We start from the raw sequence: 23,582 nt of genomic DNA, 5'->3' as shown, positions 1-23,582 counted from the left end.
CAAAGTCTGGGTACATGGGAATTAACACATACTTTAAGAAATTATTATTTCTTATATTTAATTTTTTATGTTATGATTTTATTTACTCCATATACCCAGACCAGACTGGAGCTGGTGCAGCCTCCTGGCTTCCCAGATCCCGGTCGAACCGTCCAACCCATGCCAGCATGGAAAACGGACGTTAAACGATGATGATGATGATGATATATATATATATATATATATGGTTGAATGGTTCGACCGAGGTCTGGGAAGCCAGGAGGCAGCACCAGGCTCCAGTCTGATCTGGTAGTGTTTCTACAGCTGGATGCCCTTCTTAACGCCAAACACTCTGAGAGTGTAGTGGGTGCTTTTTACGTGCCAGGGGAGGCTGGCAATGGCCACGATCAGTTGGTGCTTTTTATGTGCCACCAAAGGTGGTACGTGGTTGGTGACAATGGAAATGGTTAAGATAGGACATTTTCAAGAAGGAACAAGCTTTATGAACCAACTCAGTCAAGTGCAATATTATTAAGACAGTTGTATCATCTGAGACAGTTGCACATATAATTAGTGGATGCTCAAAAAAGGCCCCAAAAGAAGTACAAAAAAAATGCAACAACAAAGTAGCAGTGTGAGTGTGAATACACTGGGAGTTGTGCAAGAAGTATGGGCTAGAATGTTCTAACAAGTGGTTTGAGCACCAACCTTTACCAGCAGCAGAAAGTGATTAGGTGAGGAGTCTTACATGGGATGTGCCAATGTACACAGACAAAAAGCTGCAACATAACCAACCGGATATCACTCTTCTACAGAAGGAGTGTAAAGAATGGACCTTCATCAATGTAGCTCTACTTGCAGACCAGCATATTGTGAAGAGAGAGGATGAGAAAGTTGGGAAGCACCAAGACCTAGCATTGGAAATGAAACACATCCATAGAGCCTCAGAAGTGAGTGTGGTACCGATTGTGATTGGGGCACTTGGGACCACCTCAAAGAAAGCAATATTGTGACATCAAAAGCTGAAAATACCAAACTTCATAACAAGTAATAATCAGTTGGTAGCAACACTTGGCACAGCTCGTGTTTTGGGGAAAGTGTTCTGTCTCTAAGCTGCAGGATGGAGCAGAGATGAGACAGGGATAAATCAGGGAAAGAAAAAAAATCGTCATCGTCGTTTTCTTTTACCACTTAATGTCCATTTTCCATGTTGGCATAGGTTGGATAGGTATCAGTAATAATAATAATAATGATGATGATGATAACAATTCAATTAAATGCTTAATGAAACAGTTATAAAACAAAGACAAATTGAAATAGAAAATAGTTTTAATTATTTTGTGTTTTATAATTAATGAAATTTTTGGTATAAATAACTAACCGTATGAAACTGTAATAAAAAGATTGTCAACAAGGCCATAAAGGATTATTTTGCAAGGAGGAGAAGTCCCACTGCACGACTGGGAAGATCAAGGGCAAAATCAACTTTGGAATGTAAAGGGTTGTAACTAATTACCACAAGGCATTTTGTTGGATGCTCTACCAAGCACAAGTTCAATTATTGACTGGTTCACTCTAGAAACAGTCATCAATTTCACAATGGTCCCACTGCTGCTGCTACTTTACACACACACACACACACACACACATACGTGCATGTGTGTGTATGTGTGTGTGTGTGTGGCTACAGAGACAGACAAACAGGTACTTTTATTGTTGTTGTTCTTGTTATTCTTCTTCTTCTCATCCGGTTCCACAATTTTCAAACCAAATTTTCTTCTTTAGACTCACAGCATTCTTCGTTTTCTCTCTTCAACTCGTCATTCTCATCCTGTGTGCTACTCAAAGAATCTTCTGGTTGTTTCTGGAGAGTCTTTGAGTAGAAAGTAGCAGCTGGGTAAATCCATCGTTCTGTTAGTTCAGTGCCATCGGAACTCAGGTTTAAACTTTTCTCACCCTTTCGTCCACCATGAGAACATTGACCACCAGGCATATCCTCACAGCTCATACTCAGAATGGTGGCCGATTTGGTCTCACGTACACTGCAAGCACTGGCAAATTCTGTCTTACCAAAGCAATGCTGTCTATATTTCCCACAGACACTGTCCTCTGCATCTGGTTTCCCCATAATCCATTCTTTATCTTTTAAACCCCCACATGTGGCTGCCATATCTTTTAGACCCCCACATGTGGCTTCCATATCACAAGGGTCACTGCAACCAAGATTGTCCATGGCCTCTTTCAAACACTGACCTTTAGACTGACCGGTGAAATCATCGTTATTGTCTACGTCCTCAGCATCAATAATGTCTAAAGTAAGAGGACTGCATCGGCCACTACTACTACTACCACTGCTACTACTGCTGCTGCTACAGCTACTGCTGCCGCTACTACTACTACTACGACAATCGTAGTGTCCAGCTATCTCATCCATTTCGCCGTGACCAGCACCACTGACGGCTTCGCTTAAGTGACCATCACCTATAATGATCTCACTGATTTCATTGATCTCTTCAATTTCATTTACTTCATCCAGATCAGTGATCTGATTGACCCCAATGACCTCATTAGTTTGACCTTTACCAATACCAGTAATATCTTGGATCAAAACTCTGTAAGGGTTACATCTTGACTGACCGTTAACTCTGCTGCTCTCATCCACTTCATCATTAACCTCTTCCACCAATGGTCTACCACCATCACTGCTACTGTTATTACCAAAAATGGCAGCAGCAGAAGTGGTAGTAGTAGTAGTACTAGTACTAGTAGTAGAACTGGTATTAATAGTTGTAGTAGTAATAGTAGAAGTAGTAGCAGTAATATCTTTCAATGGCTCCATTTCTTCAACCAAACATATTTTTGTTGGTTTATATATTTCCTGCAAAATAGTAAAGAGATAAGATTACATATATATACATATATATATAGTGAGCATTAACAAAAAACAAAAGACGAAGACGGGTGTGTAAATAACAAACAGATGTATTAGTTTAACGCTTGGGAATTGAGAAAGTCTTTTACGTTTCGAGCCTATGCTCTTCAACAGAAAGGAACACAGAAATAAACTGAGGGAATATAAAAGAGGTTTAGTGGCTAGCGATCTATCATGGCAAATGCCAGACAGAGGGGTCACACAGGAGAGCTAAGTAGAAGGGGAGATAATAAAGTAGTGGTGATCCCAAAACGATGGTGCACGTGTGCGTGTGTGTGTATGTGAGAGCGTGTATATGCGTATGGAAGGGGGCTAATGACCTTGACATGTGCGTGTGTGCATGTGCAGGTGTGTGGATGATGGTGTAGATGCTGAGAAGTGGCAGTGCTCTCTCTCTCTCTCTCTCTCTCTCTCTGTATATATATATATATATATATATATATATATATATATATATATATATATATATATATATATGTATTATATATCAGGTCATTAAGAAAGAAATGTCCAATTTTCTTCTGCACCAAGTTTGACAGTCCTTATCTCTTAATGTTTTATCCTGACAATTCTTTGTTTTACAACATTGAAGAGTTACATCATCACTTTCTGAAATGCCATTCCTGGTGTCTGATTGTATTGTGAGTTTTCTCTTGTAAATCAATTTTTGTGAACCCATGGAGAGATCAAAAATTCATGTTGTTTATGAATATGAGTTCCGTCAAGGGACCAATGCCTCCCAGACAGCTCAAAACACCAATGAGGTGTTTGGTGAAGATGTGGCAAATGAGTGAACTGTACGTCGATGGTTTGAGAAGTTCCGGTCTGGTGACTTTACTCTTGAAAATCAGCTCTGTGGCAGACCTGAGACCAAAGTGGATAACGATGTTCTGTGGATGTATAAGGCACATCCACCTCATTCAACACATCTGACAAGGTAGACATGTCCCCAAACACACACAAAATATTAAGTATATTACAGTTTTTATGCATGTGTATGTGTGCGTGTGTGTGTGTCTGTGTGTGTGTGTGTGTGTGTGTGTGTGCGCTTACGTGGTGACATTGTCATCCCACCCATCCACAAGTCAACTGCTGTTTCTGTGCCTTCAAAGCTACAAAGAATAAGAGATCCTCATTTGAGAAACAGGTAAAGCTAAGCGACAGGAAGAGGATCCAGCTTTAAAGTAATGCCTCAATAATATATTCCTCTAACCGATGCAAGCAATGGAAAAATGGATGTAAAAATGAACAAACAACATCTGAGTGTGTGTTAATGAAGTCTATACGTTAGGCATTTTTTCTACAATAGGTGCAACTGTATCCTTCTGTGTTGTAAGAGATGAATGAAATAATTACCTCAAAAAATCCCGTCCAACCCAAGCCAGCATAGAAAAGCAGATGTAAAATGATGGTGGTGATGGTAATGATCATGATGGTGATGGTGATTCTATGTTTCCAATTAGAAACCTTACCTCCACTTCATTTGATAAACTCATATTTTTCTCCAGAGAAACCATATCAGTGTCAATGTCTTCAAGAACAGGGATGTCCTACAAGGAAAACCACAAAAATAACAACATTGGAGCTACATCATGACATACATAGGATATATATATATATTTATATTTATATATACATTAAATATTGAATATATATTATATAATATATAATATGGTCTTCCATATAGTTTCTGTCAATCAAAGCCATTTAAATTGCTTTGGTGAGGCTCGGTGCCATGCAATGAGACTGACTCGTTAAGCATATGTCCTAATCACCTGTCTTTGTCTATCTGTTCTTCATGTACATTATATATTAAAAGACATATTCATAAACTGATTAGCTTCTCAGTTTCGTCATCCAAATGCAGTAATACTGATAATGGAGAAGAATTCATACACTTTGCCTTAGGTCTCCAAGGATCATGGTTATACTATTCTAACTTATAAAATCATCAATGCCAGATTTAAATATTAACACAACAGTTAAGTCCCAGCCAGTTTCATCACTTATTCTACATGTAGTATACATCCCTTTGTTGATTTCTGGTGTCTATTTCATTACTGGTATAACTTCTATGTTTATCCTTCTCGTGGTTTGTGGAAAGCTCTGTAAATGGTTGTGATTGTCAGCTAATGATTTTCTGTTTTACTTCCTGTATGCTATTATTATGAGTTGTGGTGACTCCTTGTCATAAACATGTGTGTCCCTGCCACCACCACCGCCACCAAATTCCACTCACCTCTGCATCTTCGTTACATTCACTATCTGATGAGCTGTCTTCACCTGAGTAGAAACACAAATACAAATTTCAGATGTAAGCATATACACAGCGATATATATAAGGATACATAAGGTTGATCTGTAACAATACCTAGTGTTGATTAAAAATACAGATTTGATAAATAACAATACACACAACTATCATGTGACAATACTGTTTTGTGGACGCCCCCAGACGATGAAGTAGGCTGGCCCAATACGTAGATATAGAGGGAGAAGTCTAGACGTCAGGGGTTGAGTAGAGGTCAGCCGAACGTGCGATATAACAAATACTAATGAAATGCTCAAGTGTTTGGTCATAGTGACAGTAAAACAGAACTTAATTGTAATTACAATTAATTTGTGCTAATTAGAATATTACTTGTCCATTTGACCATTCAGTCAGGATGGAGAATCAGTGACATACTAATGTGTCACCAGAACACAATCTGTCTTGGAATTGGTAAACTACAGCAAGGAATGAGATGAGTTGTGTTAGAAGGACTCTTTAAAAGTCTGGATTACTTGAGGTGACCTTTAAAGAATCTTCACTAACAGACAATAACTTGGTATATGTCTTCTAGAAACAAATGTTAACAATTAAGAATTTCCTTAATTTAAATTCATTACTTTCAGGTGTGGATCACAGATAAATCTCCCCTGAAATGAGAGACCAACCATCTTCGGTTAACATCCCTTTCGTGAATTCAACTACTTACCATTAATTTCAGTAATTCTCAACATAGAATGGCTTTTCTCTGTGGAGGGCGTCACTTGATCACGAACTAACAAAATCAAAACAAGGAAACATGTTATTGGTTTTCTGAATTCTAAACAAGATAGAGGAATGGTTAATGAATGATGCTGACATGGGACAAGTCTTGAAGCTAGACGTGCCAGATTAACCCATCCTGTTCCTGAAACTACCTCAACTTCAAATCCCTTGTCTTAATCTATTCAAGAAAAAAAACTTCCACTGTGATTAAAGAAATTATGCTGCATTTATCTTCCAAACACCACTTAGACGTATCATTATGGAAATTAATTAATTATTTTACAAATCCCACAAAATTTATGATGATTTTCAAATTCAATTAAAGCCCAAAAAGTGTATTTTGTGAGAAATATGGTCACATGTCAGGCTAAACAAGTGTGTGTGTGTGTGTGTGTGTGTGTGTGAGTATGTGTGTCTGTCATCACCATCATCACCATCGTCGTCATTTAATGTCCCTGTTCCATGCTGGAATCGGATGGACAAATGTATGTGTGTGAACATTTGTTTATGTGTCTATGCATATTTATGTAAGCATGTTTGTAAGTATGTATGTGTGTGTGTATGTGTGTGTGTGTGTGAGTCACTATCTGTATGCTTATGCATGCTGTATACGTCTATGTGTGAAACCATGTAGTCGTGTGTGTGTGTGTGTGTTAGCAGAGTCACACACACAAACGTGAGACATCATCAAAAGGAAAGCAAGTGTATCCAACCTGTGGAACTGAAAATAGTTGATGTGTCTGCTGCTGCTGTTGTTGCTGCTGGTGCCGTCTTCATCAAAGATCCTCTCAGATCAATTACTTCAGTAGTTGCTTCCTCCTCCTTCACCTCCTCCTTGAATGATGTCGTCTATAAATGGAAACAAACAGATCAATTATTGGCAAGACATCTCTCCACCAGATGACACTTTGAAATACAATCTTCACTTTGTAACACGATATTTCATATGGACCGGTTCCAAATCACTACACACACACACACACCTCATCGTTATCATTATTCAACGTCCTTTTTCCAATGCTGGCATGAGTCGGACCGTTTGAAAGGAACCGACAAGCCAGAATGTTGTGCCAAGCTCCACTGTCTGCTCTAGGTCCACTTCCAAATGCCAGCCACTTCACAGAATGTACTGGGGACATTTTCCATAGCATCAACTGAGCAAGGTATCGTACTGAGGGATGGGGCCAAATTACAGGAAGTCCCCGTGTCACTGCCACAAATACAGCGACCATGCGAGTGACACATAAAAAGCACCTAGCACAGACTGTGAAGTGGTTGGCATTAGGAAGGGCATCTAGCAGTAGGAACCATGGCAAAACAAGGCAGTTGGAACCTGGGAAGCTCTCCAGCCTTGCCAGACCCTGTCAGACTGTCCATGCCCAACATGGAGAATAGATGTTAAAAGATGTTGATGATGATGATGATGTGTGTGTGCGTTTAAGAGTAATCTTTTTGCCTAAATGTATTCATAAAGGCCATTATTTTGTTCAAATACAGACAGACAGATGGCTGGACAGACAGACGGATGGTTAATGCATGTGGCTCAGTGGTCAGTGGTCAGTCACACTCACAAACCAGTGATTCTTGGACCAAGTGATGCATTGTGTTTTTGAGCAAGACACTTCATTTCATGTTGCTCAGTCCACTCGGCTGTAAATGGATAACCCAGCGTAAGAATAGCCTTCCGATTAGGGGGAATGTTGGCCTGCTTACCTAATTATGATTAGCAGGGTGGCATCATTCAAACGCTAAAACGATGCAAAGTGCATTCTGACCAGCAACGTATAACAACATCTGATAGTCTGGCCGATCATGTGATCAGATGATCTATACACACTTGCAGAGAGTGAGAGATTATATATATCCAAGTAAGTGCATGCACACACACACGCACAATGCATTGGAACGTTGACAAGTTGCCTGGTTTTCAGGAAGTATTGTCCTCAATTTCTGTGTCATCAAGTTGAATATTATTATGTAAATCAAATCAAATAAACAGCAACAAACCTTATGAGACACACAGACATACGAGAGAGGGAGAGAGAGAGAGAAAGAGAGAGTGTGAGAGAGAGTGTGAGTGAGAGAGCAAGAGAGAGAGAAAGACTCACAGACAGACAACCATTCCTGTTGACTCTTCCTACAAATGATAAAAACCAAAACTTAACAATTCCTTTATATTACCTCTGCAGTCTTCTTTTCCACATTTTCCTCTTGTTGTTGTTCTTCCAAACTTTTCTCCTCCTCCTCCTCCTCCTTAACAGTTTCATCCGTCTGCTCTTCTCTTTTCTCTTCCACACATTTTCCCTCTTCTTCCTTTGGCTTCGTTGCATTTCCTCCCAGTCCTTCTTCCCCCCCTGTTTTCGCTTCGTCTCCGTCCCCTCCCTTCTCCGCATCAACCCATTTTGTCTTGTACGTCCCATACAACCAGTCAATGCTCTCCTCGATAACAACTTCTCTTTGCTTACTCTCCGCATCTCCCCGTTCCAACAATTTCTCGTCCAGTTTCTTCTGAATCTTCTTTGCCTCACTTTTTTGCCGAATCTTCAACAGAGCTACAAACAGACAGCGGAAACACAACACAGTTTATTACTCGTTACAGCAACACACGGTGACACCTGTGCTACACACACACTACACACACACTCACACACTCACTACAAATAATGCTCAAAGTATTCAAGAGTAGAAAAATATGGTTATATAAAATTTTAGGAGTTTCTAAAGAAGATCGTATGCCGAGGAGAGAAATTGGATTCCTTGGGTCTCTCACCCTTCATCTCATTTTAGCCACATTAACAGCTCTCTACAACAAAGGCCACCACTGATTTCTATGTACAGAATTGTTTAATTCACATACACGCACAAACACACACACACACAGATACACACACACACATTCACACACAGATACATACATATATACGTATATACATACATACACACACACACATTCATCTATCCCGATCTCGGCAAGATTTGAACTAAGAATGAAAGGAACCAAAAGAAATGCTGCTGAGCACTTTGTCTGATGCGATAACGATTTTGAGGATTAAAAAATAAAAGTAACAATTTCTTTTATTTGCCACCAGGGCAACACACGAGGAGAACAATATAAAAACAAAATAGTTTACAGCAAATGTTGGGTAAAAAAAGCACAATAATGATAATAATAATAATAATAACATGCAGAAAATAGCACAACTAGGCACTGCACACATCCCACATAAAACACTTTCACTACATTGAAAATAAGAGCACCACAACAAACCACAGAACATACCCAAGGCACACACAAATGTGCTCAATAGTGCAGTGAAAGCACATGATAAAAATAAGACTACCAAATAATAATAATAAGGATAATAATAATAATAATAATAATAATAATATAATAATAATAATAATGGGCTACAGCAAATATTCTGCTCAATACCCCAGATTTGCTTGTCAGCTGTTTGACCATAACCAGTTGAGAATGTCCCTTAGTGGCTGACGATATATGCATCTCTGATCACGAGCAGAAGTAGTGGGGGAGCATCATAGCCGTGTGTTGAGAGGGATTGTTTGGGGTTTGAATAATTCACCTCTGGAAACATGGGTGTTTCATTCAACATCCTTAAACAACCCTTATTCAGGGACCTTTTGAGCGAGATGGGTCACTAGACCAGAAGAAAATTCTAACTGGGCCCCACCTGCAAGGTCATGTGCTGTTTATCTTGATATGAGATCACCATGGTTGTGATGCATGTGCCTAGCGTACCCTTATCAGATGGGTAGTCATGATGGGTATACTGGGCTTCATATATTTTACCCCAGTGTCACTTTGATGGCATGCACAGCTCTCTCACTCAATAATAATAATAATAATAATAATAATAATAATGATAATGATAGCAATACTCAACCAACCATCCACACTGTCTTGAATTCGTTTGTTTTCTTTATCAATCCAAATCTGTCGTTCTATCTTCTCTGCTTCTATTCCACCTCTGGCCCTGTCATAGAAACAACAGCAATAACAACAACATTCTTCACATTTACTTCGTCATGGTACAGGCCATGCTACAACAGCTGTACCACCATCACAAATACATTCTGATTGTGTGTGTAGGTTTCTTGTGGCATCAGTAAACTTTGCAGTGTTAGGGCAGTGTTGAATAAGTGTTAATGTAGTGCCAACCGTAATACAATTGTTGAGAGATTCTCTATTTTCAGTCATGGCACAGTGCCACAGAAATGCTTTGAACACAGCATTGCATTCATCAGTCTGATGAGGGTGGCACCATCTATAATACTCAACGAGCTGTACAACCTCATGGTACCTATTTACAGCTAGCTGAATTGAGCCATTGAGAATTAAGTATCAGTGCAGTGATAGGAAAAGAATCCATCGATGGGTCTCGCTGTGTCAGTGAATTCCTTGGTAATTGTTCTCTTATTTATTCTGACAGCCTCTGATGCCGAGATACACTGACACAACTACCACAGCAAATCTGCCACTGGACCTGGTCAGTGAGCGTTAACTGGTCAGATATATCGTTCATAACACAGTCAAGAGTAAAAGGACATTAATTTGTTGACCTTTTCAGGTCATCTTAGACTCTTGTCCAAACAAGAAGGAATACTATTTATAATGCTATATATGCTGTGTATAGATGGACATATGGATGTATATACAGTTGTGTCTTTATAGTGAATAAACATACACACACACACACACACGTATATATACATATATAACACCAAGTAAGATAGGGGTTATGGGTGCAACCCACTAAGGGATAATATCTATCCAATATACTGTTGGTATAATACCCAAATTATTAATACACAAGTGTTTTTAATTGCAATGCAATTAACTTATTTATTGTATTAAACGGGTGAAGGTAAAGAAATATTTTACCATTAATTTATAATACAAATAAGGAAATGCAGAAACAATTTAGTTGGTTAATCAACTTTTTCTTATTTGTATTATATACATATATATATACACACACACACACACACATATTATATCTTCGAGTGTGTATAAAAAGTTGTGCTGATGTCTGAAATACCTACCATGCTTCAGAGCAGGCACGGTCTCGAGGGAAAACCGGTCGATCATCCAAATACTTCAGGCTTTTCTGCCAAAATTCAGTTTATAAACGTTACTTTGGATATCTAATCAAGAACTATTGACTATTAATTAAAAATCAATTTACGAATGCAATTACTGGCATGAAGCAAAATAATTAAGTATTTATGTCATCAAGTGGGGAATTAATCAGAGTATGACAATAACGAGAAAAAAGTGAGTGACAGAAAGATTGCACCACACACCACCACCACCACCACCATCATCACACAACACCCCCACCCCCACCACACCACACCACCACCATCATCATCAACACCCCCACCCCCACCACCACCACCAGCACCACATCCATCATCATCACACCCCCACCCCCACCCCCACCCCCACCACAACCATCATCATCAACACCCCCACCCACCACCACACCACCAGCACCACCATCATCATCAACACCCCCACCCCACCACCACCACCACCACCACCATCATCATCAACAAACCCCCACCCCCACCACCACACCAGCACCACCATCATCATCAACACCCCAACCCCCCACCACCACCACCAGCACCACCATCATCATCAACACCCCCACCCCCACCACCACCACCAGCACCACCATCATCATCAACACCCCCACCCCCCACCCCCACCACCACCATCATCATCAACACCCCCACCCCCACCACCACCACCACCATCATCATCAAAACCCCCACCCCCACACACCACCAGCACCACCATCATCATCAAACCCCACCCCCACCACCATCATCATCAAAACCCCCACCACCACCACCAGCACCAACATCATCATCAACACCCCCACCCCCACCACCACCACCAGCACCACCATCATCATCAACACCCCCACCCCAACCACCATCATCACCAACACCCCCACACCACAACAGCACCACCATCATCATCAACACCCCCCACCCCCACCCCCCACCCATCAACACCCCCACCCCCCCCCCACCACCAGCACCACCATCATCATCAACACCCCCATCCCCACCACCACCACCAGCACCACCATCATCATCAACACCCCCACCCCACCACACCACCAGCACCACCATCATCATCAACACCCCCACCCCCACCCCCACCACCAGCACCACCATCATCTCCAACCCCCCATCCCCACCACCACCAGCACCACCATCATCATCAACACCCCCACCCCCACCACCACCACCAGCACCACCATCATCATCAACACCTCCACCACCACCACTACTACCAAAACCAAAATACAAGGGAAAGGTTTTGGCCCTCTCCTTTTTAATGAAAATGGAAACTAGAATCTTCATCCCTATAATTCTTCATTCTTGACCAAGGATGCAGACAAATTATAAAGGTTAAAACCATTTCATTTTACTACATACGGTAATATACCCCCATGATTTTAATCCTTAAATGTCTTCTTATGGGAATCCCCTACTCTAGGGTAATGTTAGCTCTTCCATACTCTACTATAATACAAATTCAAATCTGGTTTCATCAGAAGGCAGTATGGAGGACAGGTTTCAGTGTTATTAGACCTCTTTTCCTACTTGCCACGTTACTAATCTGGTGCAGGAGTCAAAACATGGAAAAGAAAATGGAATTAGTTCTAATGAAAAAATCCTGAGATGCTTTCCATCGTGGGTTTGTTTAATCAGGACTGACCAAGGGCTAAACAACAGCAACAACAAGATCATTTACATCAGTTGTTTTAATCTATTTGGGTGCCATTACTGGTACGGCATGTTCTAGGTGTGAGGGGCTGGATGGGGCCAGTCTGAACATAAAACAAGGAGAATATCTGGGTCCAGATGGGGCTGGTTTAGAGGCTGAATCATTGTGCATACACACATACACATACTCACACACATAGGCACACAAACACATTCAGACACAAACATGCACATATTATCTGCACTCATATAAAACACACACACACACACACTTTCAAGTCAAACAGCTAGAATTAATGTATCTCGCTTACAATTGCCACGGTAACATGTTTCCTGTAATTCTTGATGTTTCTGATAACAGGATTCCCAATCAAATATAAAACTCCCTGAAAAAAAACAAGAAATAACAGTTACACATATTATACAACAGACAAGGGGGAAAGAGTGGAATATCTTGTCTAACATCTCTCTGAAACACAAGCACACATCAATTAAATAGCTGCTGCAGCTGGGTCATATTTATTTATGTGATTATTTCTATAATATTTTATGCAATAAAACATAAAAGCACGGAAACAGTTGTTGTGATTTGTGATTAAAGCCTATTCATTCCATCTTCTTGATTTATAAATTTATATATATAGAAATATAATAAAAGGCTTCCAAATAAGGAAGCGTAGTGCTAGAAACACAAAAAGGGATAAATTCATGAAAGGAATGAAAATTAAAAACATTTACCATCTCAGCTATATCCCAGACCGAACGGTTTCTACCTCTTTTTTAGCAAACACACAGAAACCGTTCGGTCTGGGATAGAGCTGAGATGGTAAATGTTTTTAATTTTCATTCCTTTCATGAATTTATCCCTTTTTGTGTTTCTAGCACTACGCTTCCTTATTTGGAAGCCTTTTATTGTATTTCTATATGAATAATATATAGTCTAATGACTAATTCGTTTTTTGTGCTTGGCCAATGGTAATAATAATTTATTTTATTACCCTATTTGATTATGTTTATATATATATATATATATAACCAAAAAGGAAAAATTCAATTGTCACTCACTGTGATTGAGGGTGCTGAGTAGCACCTATATTGCTTTCTATCTATCTGACTCTCTCTCTCTCTCTCTCTCTCTCTCTCTCTCTCTCTCCATATATATATTATCCAAAATATAAACATCAACTACAACAATGGTGATAGGAAGAAGAAGAACTACGAACCAAGGCAGGCATTTTGGCAAAGACTTCTTCGACAATTTCTGGTTGTTCAAGTCTGTTATGAGAAAGATCCAACACTGAAATGGACGGACAGTCTTTGAGGTGGATTACAGATTTCAGGGTGGATAGTTTGTTGTGGGTTATCTGGAGGGTGCTCAGCTGGGGTAAGCAGGCTGCAACGAGAGACAAAAAATGTAAAAACAGTTGAGAATTATAATTATAATTTCAAAGTATATTTGATTCGATCTGAATATGTTTATAATTATATATAGAGGGTGAGCCAAAAGTCACAAAGCCTGACTGCATATTGTGATCTGTGGCCAGAATCTGATGGCTTCATCCGTTGCAACCATACAAAATGCACCAATTCCATTTTTAATCTCTGTGACTTTTGGCCCTGCACATCTCGTAGATAATTCAACAGGAATATTTTCAAGGATAACTTGATAATGTTTTTATACCTTATATCTGAATGCTATTTACAGAAAGAACCAATCTCCAATTCCACTATTTTTGGAACATTTTCAGCAGATTCTATTATCTTTGAAGAATCTTCAACAGCTTCTGCTGTCTTTGAACAATCCCCAACACCTTCCACTGTCCTTGGAATATCTTCAACAGCTTCCACAGATACTAAAGTCCACACTCAAAAGACTCTACTCAAGTCACACTCTTCAATTTCCATATTTTCATATTACAACAGACTCCACTCAAATAACTCACTCAAATTTCCAAAGAAAGCCATTAACCTCAACTCAAACTCCACTCATGTCAGGCACTCCACATTTCCATACCCTAATTCATGAGTAGGTGATACAGTACATAACATCAGTGCAAAGGGGTCAGTACACAACCTGACCCCTTTCAAGTCTCTACTTCATTATTTCCTATGCAGCTTCACTCCCTTATAATTTGACCCCGACAAAGTGTGATTACTGATACATTGGTAACATGTTAGCAGGGTTTCAAATAGTTTCCTTTCCCCCAAGATAAAACCAGCTGACTTTTTATATTTTCCCAAAGCCATAATAAGCAATCTGCCCTTCATACCATTTCCCCAGAGAGAAACACGGAACCTGCAACTCACACAAATTCTCAATGGTTTCAATCATGTTGTGGCAAAGGTTTAAATTGGACAATTTATGCATCGATTCCAAGTTTTCAATCTTGTAGATGAGATTCTGCTGCAGATAGAGGCACTTCATTTCGACCTGACGGTCAAGGTTCTCAATCCTATTCAGTCCATTATTTTCTAACCAAAGACACTTCAGGCCAACATATTCTTCAAGATTCTCAATTTTATAAATACCTGCACAAAAGAAGAGACCCCAGACACAGAAATGAGAGAAATACAAAACAAAAACAAAAAAACAATTTGAGACAGAAAACACCAAGAAACCAAATAAATGACAGCTAAACTCCAAATCTCACAGTTGCCAAGCAACCATGTTACTAATTAATTAAAACATTCACATCATTAATTCCTTTACAACAATTAGAAATGTAAACAATTCTACAATTAATTCTGTTCAACAACATGTAATTGTTGTTGTTGTTGTTGTTTAGCCCTGGGTCAGTCCTTGCACACAAAAATGCTTCAGTCCTGACTGTCAAGTCTTTTATTCAGTGGATCTGAAACTTATCCAATATGCCCTTCCTTTTTAAGATGGCAGAATGGGGGAGGTTTAGCTGTTATTTCTAGTAGGTCAAGCTGTCCTGGCTGGTTGGACAATCCGTCATGTGACCACCACATCAGTTTCACAGCCAGACCCTCAAGTGTGCAGCATCTTCCACCCTGTTAAGGTGTGATGGATCCAGCTGCCCACTAGAGACACCTATAGGCCAACAGTTAGAGCCAAATTGGACCAACCACCCTACGGGAAGCACCAAAGGGCCAGGTGGATTATGAGGCCTACAATCCTGCTAAAAGCACCCAGGGTATTCAAAGAGAATCAACACTAGAAGACCTTTATCTCAAACGTAGGAACCTCTCGCTTTCCTACCAACATCAACCGAAACGTACTCACCTTTGAAGTGTAGGTAAAGGACATCGTTTAGCTCAGGGGTTTGATACAGTTTGTGCTCCTTGCAGTGTTGGCGGAGGAATTTCTTGGTCAGTCTGTGGGGTAACAGAATGGTGCAAACTAATATAACAGGGTATAGTGGGCAGTAATATCACCATCATCATCATCACCACCACCACCACCACCACCACCACCACCACCACCACCACCACCACCACCACCACCACCACCACCACCACCACCACCACCACCATCACCACCACCACCACCTTCACCACCACCACCACTGCCACCACCACCACCACCACCACCACCATCAACATCACCACCACCACCACCACCACCACCATCACCATCATCAACATCATCATCACCACCACCACCACCACCACCACCACTGCCACCACCATCACCATCATCAACATCATCATCAACACTACCACCATCATCATTATCATCAACTCCATCATCACCATCATCATCATCATCATCACATAAAGTCTGCCTTCCATGTTGGCATGGGTTGGACGGTTCGACAGGATCCAATAATGAGCCACACAGAACCCTCATGCTTCCGGGTCTGCTTTGGCTTAGTTTCTATGGATGGATTCCCTTCCAGATGCCAACCATTTTGCAGAGAGTTCTGAGTGATTTCCCCCACCCTATGTACTCCACCATTAATGAGGTCACTCAGTAACTTGCAGGACAAAACCCTAAAGCTGAAAAGGAAAGAGGGAGCGAGGTGGCTTTGTGGTGAGTGTTGAAAGGTCAAAGTATGACAGAGGGACAGGCACAGGCATGTTGCTAGGGAAGAGATGCCTGGCAACTACACCACCAGCACCACAGTCGTTCTGAGTTCAAATTCCGCCAAGGTCGACTTTGCCTTTCATCCTTTCGGGGTCAATAAATTAAGTACCAGTTACGCACTAGGGTCGATATAATCGACTTAATCCCTTTGTCTGTCCTTGTTTGTCCCCTCTGTGTTTAGCCCCTTCTGGGTAGTAAAGAAATAAGTATATTATATATAAGGGTGGCAAAGGGATGTCAGAGCCTATTCTCTTATACCCAAAAAGGTGAGTCTGTGGAAGGGCGGGTGGATGAGTTTATAGGTGCAGAAAGAGGAGAGAGGTGGGTGGGGGAGGGTGGTAATGCAGGGGAGGCTGAACAAGGGTGGAGGTGGTAATTATCAGTAGGGGAGAGGAAGATGAAAGATGTAGGGTGGCAAAGAACATTACAATCAAAAGTGTGTATATGTATATGAGGGAGTGAGTGTGTGTGTGTGTGTGCATGTGTTGTAATTATGAACGTGTCTTACCTTGGCCAGTGGTCATCCAGTTTTTCAAAAGCAGATTTCTCATGTGGTGGTTCTTCTTTCTTTTCTTTCTTACATTCTCCATCAGAAACTACACCAATGAACACCACATCACAGTTATATCCTCATCAATGGTCATTGACATCACAACCTACAGTTATACAGTTCTAACTCTACCGATTCCCCAGCATCTGATGATCCGGTTCCTCTTTTAATCTTGTGTTGACACTTAAATTTCCCATGTCCTTTATTAATAACATATTGTGTTACAAAAGCTTCATAAAACACATTTGTTGATTCCCTCATAACACATTGCGAAGGTGGAGGAAATATTCTTCTTCCATATAAATTTGATAAAAACACCACATGCTAAGCCCCTAATAACTCTTTCTGTGAGGAATACAGTGTCCCAGTATGAAAAAGGGAAAGCTAAATATAAGCCCTTCACAGTTATGCTTCAAGAAAAGGGAACAGTGGGGCGCCTAACAGTTAGGAGGTTCACACTTGGTAATCGATTTGGTTTTAAATATTGACACCATTCGGTTATTAGAATTGGAAGAAATGTTTCCAACTTTATCAAATGTTTCTAACGAATAAACAAAGGTGTGTCATGAAGGTTTATTAACAAAAAGACAATTGATGACAACAGCAGTCTTTTGGGGAATTTCCATGGAATTTCCATCATGTGGCTTCTCTTTGTTGAAGCAAATTAGATGATCCAGCATGGGAATGGAACCAAGGGAAACCAGAAAATTGGTGGTGTATTTCTACCATCAATATTCAATAACATCACAACATGCTGCTACATCACAGTTATACCAAAACAAGCCAGATCTGACCAACTCTCCTGTGTCACCAGTAAGCTCTTGTCCTGGAGGAATTTGGTAAAAGTAACGCGTTGCCCTCAACATCAACAAAGATTTTGGCTATAGCATGCAAGTCTATTAAAAATGTCCTGCTTAAGGGCTGCATCTGTCTCCCATTCTGTCAGATAGCAAAACTCTCCATGTGTATTGGTGGAACTCTTTCTGTCCCTCATTCTATCAACTGAGGTCTCCACCAGGGTCCACTTTCACCCCCACCCCATTCTCTTTCTTTCCTAGCACAATTATATCACTGGCTACTTCTCCTCCCCAGCACACACGCTGGGCCCATACTCTCTCCATTCAGGCATCTCTGTTCCACTTGCCACTCCTTCTCCTCCCATCTCACTTGTTGTGTTCATCTCCACACCTCCCACCCACCCACCAGACCCTGCACTAATCACAAATGCCAGTCCTTCTTCCCACCATGTCATCCCCCTGGAATTCCCTCCTTGCTCATGTCTCTCTTCTGCAGAGGTTGACTTACAAACCTTAATGGCATCTCATTGGTCTTGCAAGGCTACAGGTGCTCCCACTTCCTCCAAACCCAACAATAACAAAAAATCCATGCTATCCCAACAGCACAACATAAGAGTTATACCATCAACATTCAATGACATTACAACATTAAGGAACTTAGCCAGACACACATCAATATCCAAAGTTAAATCTGCTAGGAGGAACTAACTAAAAATGGAATAATTACCATTATCTTTTGCACTGTCTTTCTGTTTTCCATCCAGACCATTTGTAGTCACTGTCTCAGATTCCAATGTCTTTGAACTATCTGCAGCATCTTCTACTATTTTTGGAACATCTTCAGCAGATTCTGCTAGTTTTGAAGAATCTTCAACAGTTTCTGCTGCCTTTGAAATATCTCCAACATCTTCCACACTTTTTGAAACATCTCCAACATTTTCTTCTGTCTTTGAAATATCTTCAACAGCTTCCACTTTATTTGAAATATGTTCAATAACTTCCAGTGTCTTTGAACCGTCACCAACAGATTCCACTGACTTTGGACAATCATCCACAAATTCCACTGTCTTGGAACAATCCTCAGTAGATTCCACTTTCTTCAAAAATTCTCCAGTAGATTCCTCTGTCTTTGAACTGTCTGCAGCAGATATGACTACATTTGAAAAAACTTTAACATCTTCCAATATCTTTGGACAATCTTCAACAGATTCCACTGTCTCTGAACAAACTCCAGTAGATTCCAATATCTCTGGACAACTTCCAACAGCTTCCAATATTTTTGTACAATCTCCAACAGCTTCCACAGTCTTTGAACAAACTCCAGTAGATTCAACTGTCTTCAGAGATTCTTCAATAGATTCCACTGTTATTGAAACATCTTCAGCAGATACAACAGTGTTTGAACAATCTTTAGCATCTTCCAATGTCTTGGAACAATCTCCAACAGATTCCATTGTCTCTGGACAATCTCCAACATCTTCCAATATCTTTGGACAATCCCCAACAGATTCCATTGTCTCTGGACAATCTCCAACACCTTCCAATATCTTTGGACAATCCCCAACAGGTTCAATTATCTTTGAACAATTTCCAACAAATTCTACTGGGTCTGGAGAATCTTCCATGGTTTCCACTGTGTTTGAACAATCTCCAGCAGATGCAACCAAGTTTGAACAATCTTTAGCCTTTTCTATTGTCTTGGAACAATCTCCAACAGCTTCCACTATTTCTGGACAATCTCCAATATCTTCTCCTGTCTTTGAAATATCTCCAACAGTTTCCACTGTCTTTGGACAATCCCCAACAGGTTCAATTATCTTTGAACAATTTCCAACAAATTCTACTGGGTCTGGAGAATCTTCCATGGTTTCCACTGTGTTTGAACAATCTCCAGCAGATGCAACCAAGTTTGAACAATCTTTAGCCTTTTCTATTGTCTTGGAACAATCTCCAACAGCTTCCACTATTTCTGGACAATCTCCAATATCTTCTCCTGTCTTTGAAATATCTCCAACAGTTTCCACTGTCTTTGGACAATCCCCAATGGTTCCCACTGCTTCTGGACAATCTTCAGTAGATTCCAATGTCTTTGAGCAATCTCCAGCAAATTCACTCTGATTGGTGGTTCCATCTGAAATAAATTTGAATGTTTAAGTACATACGTGTCTGTAAGTGAATAATAAATACCAAGAGAAAGAAAGAAACAGAGAAAGGCAGAGACAGACAGACAAGCGGACAGAAAGAGGGAGAGAGAGAGAAAGAGCAACTTCATATCAATGGCATAAACCAGTGGTTTCCAACCTTTTCACAGTGGTTCCCAACCATTATATTTAAATGTGTTTTCCCATGGACCCCTTTTAATATGCTTATCCTGGCCTCCGTGCCGGTGGCACGTAAAAAGCACCATCCGATCGTGGCCGTTCGCCAGCCTCGTCTGGCACCTGTGCCGGTGGCACATAAAAAGCACCATCCGATCGTGGTCGTTTGCCAGCCTCATCTGACACCTGTGCCGGTGGCACGTAAAAAGCACCCACTACATTCACGGAGTGGTTGGCGTTAGGAAGGGCATCCAGCTGTAGAAACACTGCCAGATCAGACTGGAGCCTGGTGCAGCCTTCTGGCTTCCCAGACCCTAGTTGAACTGTCCAACCCATACTAGCATGGAAAGCGGACGCTAAATGATGATGATGATGATGATGATATATGAAATTTTGAATTTAGTTCACGGAACCCCCTCCCCCCAGTACTACCTTTGCAGACCACCAGGGTTCCGTGGACCCTAGGCTGGGAGCCACTAAACAAAGAACACTGGAAATCACTGGAATCAATTGGAGATCAAATAACTTTAATATCTTCTGAGAGCAAAAGACAGAATGAGTTGGCAGAATGGTTGACAAAATGCTTTGTTGCACTCCATTGGTCTTTATGCCTGGAGTTCAAGCTCTGCTGAGGTTGATTTGCCCTTCATCCTTTTGGGGTCGGTAAAATAAGTACCAACTGAGCACCGGGGCCGATGTGATCGACTTCACCCTCCCCTCAAATTTACTGGCCTTGTGCCAAAATTTGAAACCAAAATCAGTTGAGAGTGAAGTATTTAAATCTTTAATACAATACAGAGAAGGGTAGCGTCCAGTGGTACCTATTTACCACAGACACAGTCCAGTACCTGTCCCCACATGCAGCAATGACATTTTACTCCTACATGGACCCTGTGTGGTACCATTAACAAGAATTGAATGCCAACTAAACAATCAAGAACAAACGTCATTAATTTAGAAATATCACAAACTCTGTAAATTTTGATTTTAAAAAACCATTTACCATTTCCTGTTTCAAGAACAGAATCTTCAGCAATTCCTGCTCCTGGTTTTATAGAAACTATGTTGTTAGCATCAGAATCGGATTGGCTGAGAGAATGGGACAGTTCTGTAGAGTTGTTGTTGTTGTTGTTGTGGGTGGTGGCACTGGTGTTGGTGTTGGTTGTAGCATTTGTGACGTCATCAGCAGGTATTTTAATGGTGGTGGGCATCTGAAGAGAAAGAAAAAAAACAGATAAAAGTCTGTCATCATATACATACATATATATATATCATCATCATCATTTAACATCCATTTTCCATGCTGGCATGGGTTGGACGGTTTAACTGAGGTTGGTGAGCCAGAAGGCTGCACCAGGCTCCAATCTGATCTGGCAAAGTTTCTACAGCTGGATGCCCTTCCTAATGCCAGCCACTCTGAGAGTGCTGGTAAGGCGATGGTAATGTGCCAGTAAGGCGACGGTAATGTGCCGGTAAGGCGACGCTGGCAATGATCATGGTCAAATGGTGCTTTTTATGTGCCACTGGCACAGGAGCCAATCCGTGGCCCTGGCAACAATCACACTCGGATGTGCTTTTAACATTCCACTGGCATGAGTGCCAATCAGGCGGTACTGTCATCGGCCATGTCAACGATTTTGATTTGATTTCACTTGCGTCAGTAGGTCTTTGCAAGCAAAGTTTATTGTCCAATGAATGAGGGGTATTCATAAGTGGGTTGGTTACACCGACTGGCATAGGCCACGGACTATGATCTCATATATATATATATATATATATATATATATGCACACACACACAGATAGATAGATAGATAGATAGATAGATAGATAGATAGATAGATAGATAGATAGATAGATAGATAGATAGATAACTAAAAGAAGTTGAGAGTACATTTGGGGTTTTAGAAAAACATATTTACATATACTTAACCAGGGAACCAGTTTCACCGTTTCAGGACTTTCAAAAGTAGTGCAAGATGATGGGACTGGGGGCTGGGCTATATAATTTGTCTTGATTCTGACAAGAGTTTTGAAAATTTGCTCGGTGTGATTAGGGTTCCAATTGCCATCAGTTGAAGTACAGTTGAGTTGGTTGAAGTTGGACAAGGGGTCAGAGGGTCATGTGACAATGTGAATGTTAATTACATCAAAAGTTAAGTCTGTATTGGTGCAGTGAATGTGTCATGTGAGAGCAGGGATAACAATGGCCTGTCATGTCCGAGTATTAAGTCAAGTGGCAGGATTAAGACAGTACTTGCTTTGAAACTGGAAGGCTGTGTTAATCCATGGAATGGTGTCATGTGATGATTGGATTAACAACAGGTTGTCAGAAGAGCTAAAAGTTGAGAAACAGATTCCTTGTTTGTTTGTGAGCTAAGCATGAAATGCAGGGGTGCAACTGGAATAAATATTTCAAGGCCTCCTACCCACTCCTCCTATGCCAACATCATCATCCCCTACTGCCTGATCTATCATCCCCAAGTCCCTCTTATCTTTCTCACCTTACACCACCACCCACTCATACTGATATCTCCCCTCCACTCCTGTTCTTCACCTCTAACCATCTGGTACTCATCCCCCACACTCATATAAAATGTCCCCCACCCACCCATTGCTTCCTGAGGTTTTGTCTGGCACCTCATCACTGATATCTTACCTTTCCCCAGATACTCCCACCCACTTTTATATAAATACTGGGTAGCCATGTATCTTCTCCGTAGCAAGAGACATGTCCCTAACATAAAGTCACCTTTCCACCCTCTCAAATCCTGCCACCTCCCCCACCACCCCTTAGCTAAGAAGGGTTTTTTTCTCCTTTCCCCCTTTTGTTTTTCTTTCCTGCCTTGAAAGTTACTTGGCAACCCCACCAGTGCCAGTGGCTTGGAAAACACACCTACTCCACTCTGTAACGAGATTGGGATTAGGTAGAGCAGCCAGTTGTAGGAACCATGCCAAGCAGGCACTGGGGCATGATCGGCCCCTGACGCTCATCGGGTCCTGTCAAACCATCCAACCCATGCCAGCACGGGAAACGTACGCGAAATGATAATGAAACATATACATATAGATTTATGCATTTATACGTACGCAGGTTTAAATACTCACTTATGAACATAGACACAAACATAGATACAGACATATGTATGTATGT

At 40.9% G+C, this 23,582-nt stretch overlaps 1 protein-coding gene across 2 annotated transcripts in view; it reads right to left on the bottom strand.

Moving 5' to 3' along the window:
* Positions 1 to 1,719: 1,719 nt before the first annotated feature.
* The window catches only part of LOC115217585, a 22,678-nt gene continuing 815 nt past the window's right edge, over positions 1,720 to 23,582 (bottom strand). Inside the window, exons 2-17 of one of the 2 annotated variants that reach the window (XM_036507283.1) lie at positions 21,433 to 21,640; positions 18,839 to 20,242; positions 17,273 to 17,360; positions 15,961 to 16,052; positions 15,021 to 15,242; positions 13,937 to 14,106; positions 13,025 to 13,099; positions 11,010 to 11,074; positions 9,855 to 9,940; positions 8,127 to 8,497; positions 6,659 to 6,794; positions 5,890 to 5,955; positions 5,151 to 5,194; positions 4,384 to 4,461; positions 2,182 to 2,857; positions 1,720 to 2,151 (exon numbers count right to left, since the gene is read on the bottom strand). In XM_036507283.1, the coding sequence (XP_036363176.1) occupies positions 1,742 to 2,151; positions 2,182 to 2,857; positions 4,384 to 4,461; positions 5,151 to 5,194; positions 5,890 to 5,955; positions 6,659 to 6,794; positions 8,127 to 8,497; positions 9,855 to 9,940; positions 11,010 to 11,074; positions 13,025 to 13,099; positions 13,937 to 14,106; positions 15,021 to 15,242; positions 15,961 to 16,052; positions 17,273 to 17,360; positions 18,839 to 20,242; positions 21,433 to 21,640 (4,191 nt within the window). In that variant the 3' untranslated portion in view covers positions 1,720 to 1,741. Of the gene's footprint in view, positions 2,858 to 4,383; positions 4,462 to 5,150; positions 5,195 to 5,889; positions 5,956 to 6,658; positions 6,795 to 8,126; positions 8,498 to 9,854; positions 9,941 to 11,009; positions 11,075 to 13,024; positions 13,100 to 13,936; positions 14,107 to 15,020; positions 15,243 to 15,960; positions 16,053 to 17,272; positions 17,361 to 18,838; positions 20,243 to 21,432; positions 21,641 to 23,582 lie in introns of both variants that reach the window. The other variant, XM_036507282.1, reaches the window with a different exon arrangement.

This window comes from Octopus sinensis, linkage group LG11, assembly GCF_006345805.1.
Source record: "Octopus sinensis linkage group LG11, ASM634580v1, whole genome shotgun sequence".
Lineage (NCBI taxonomy): Eukaryota > Metazoa > Mollusca > Cephalopoda > Octopoda > Octopodidae > Octopus > Octopus sinensis.
This window is presented reverse-complemented; position numbering and strand designations above follow the sequence as displayed.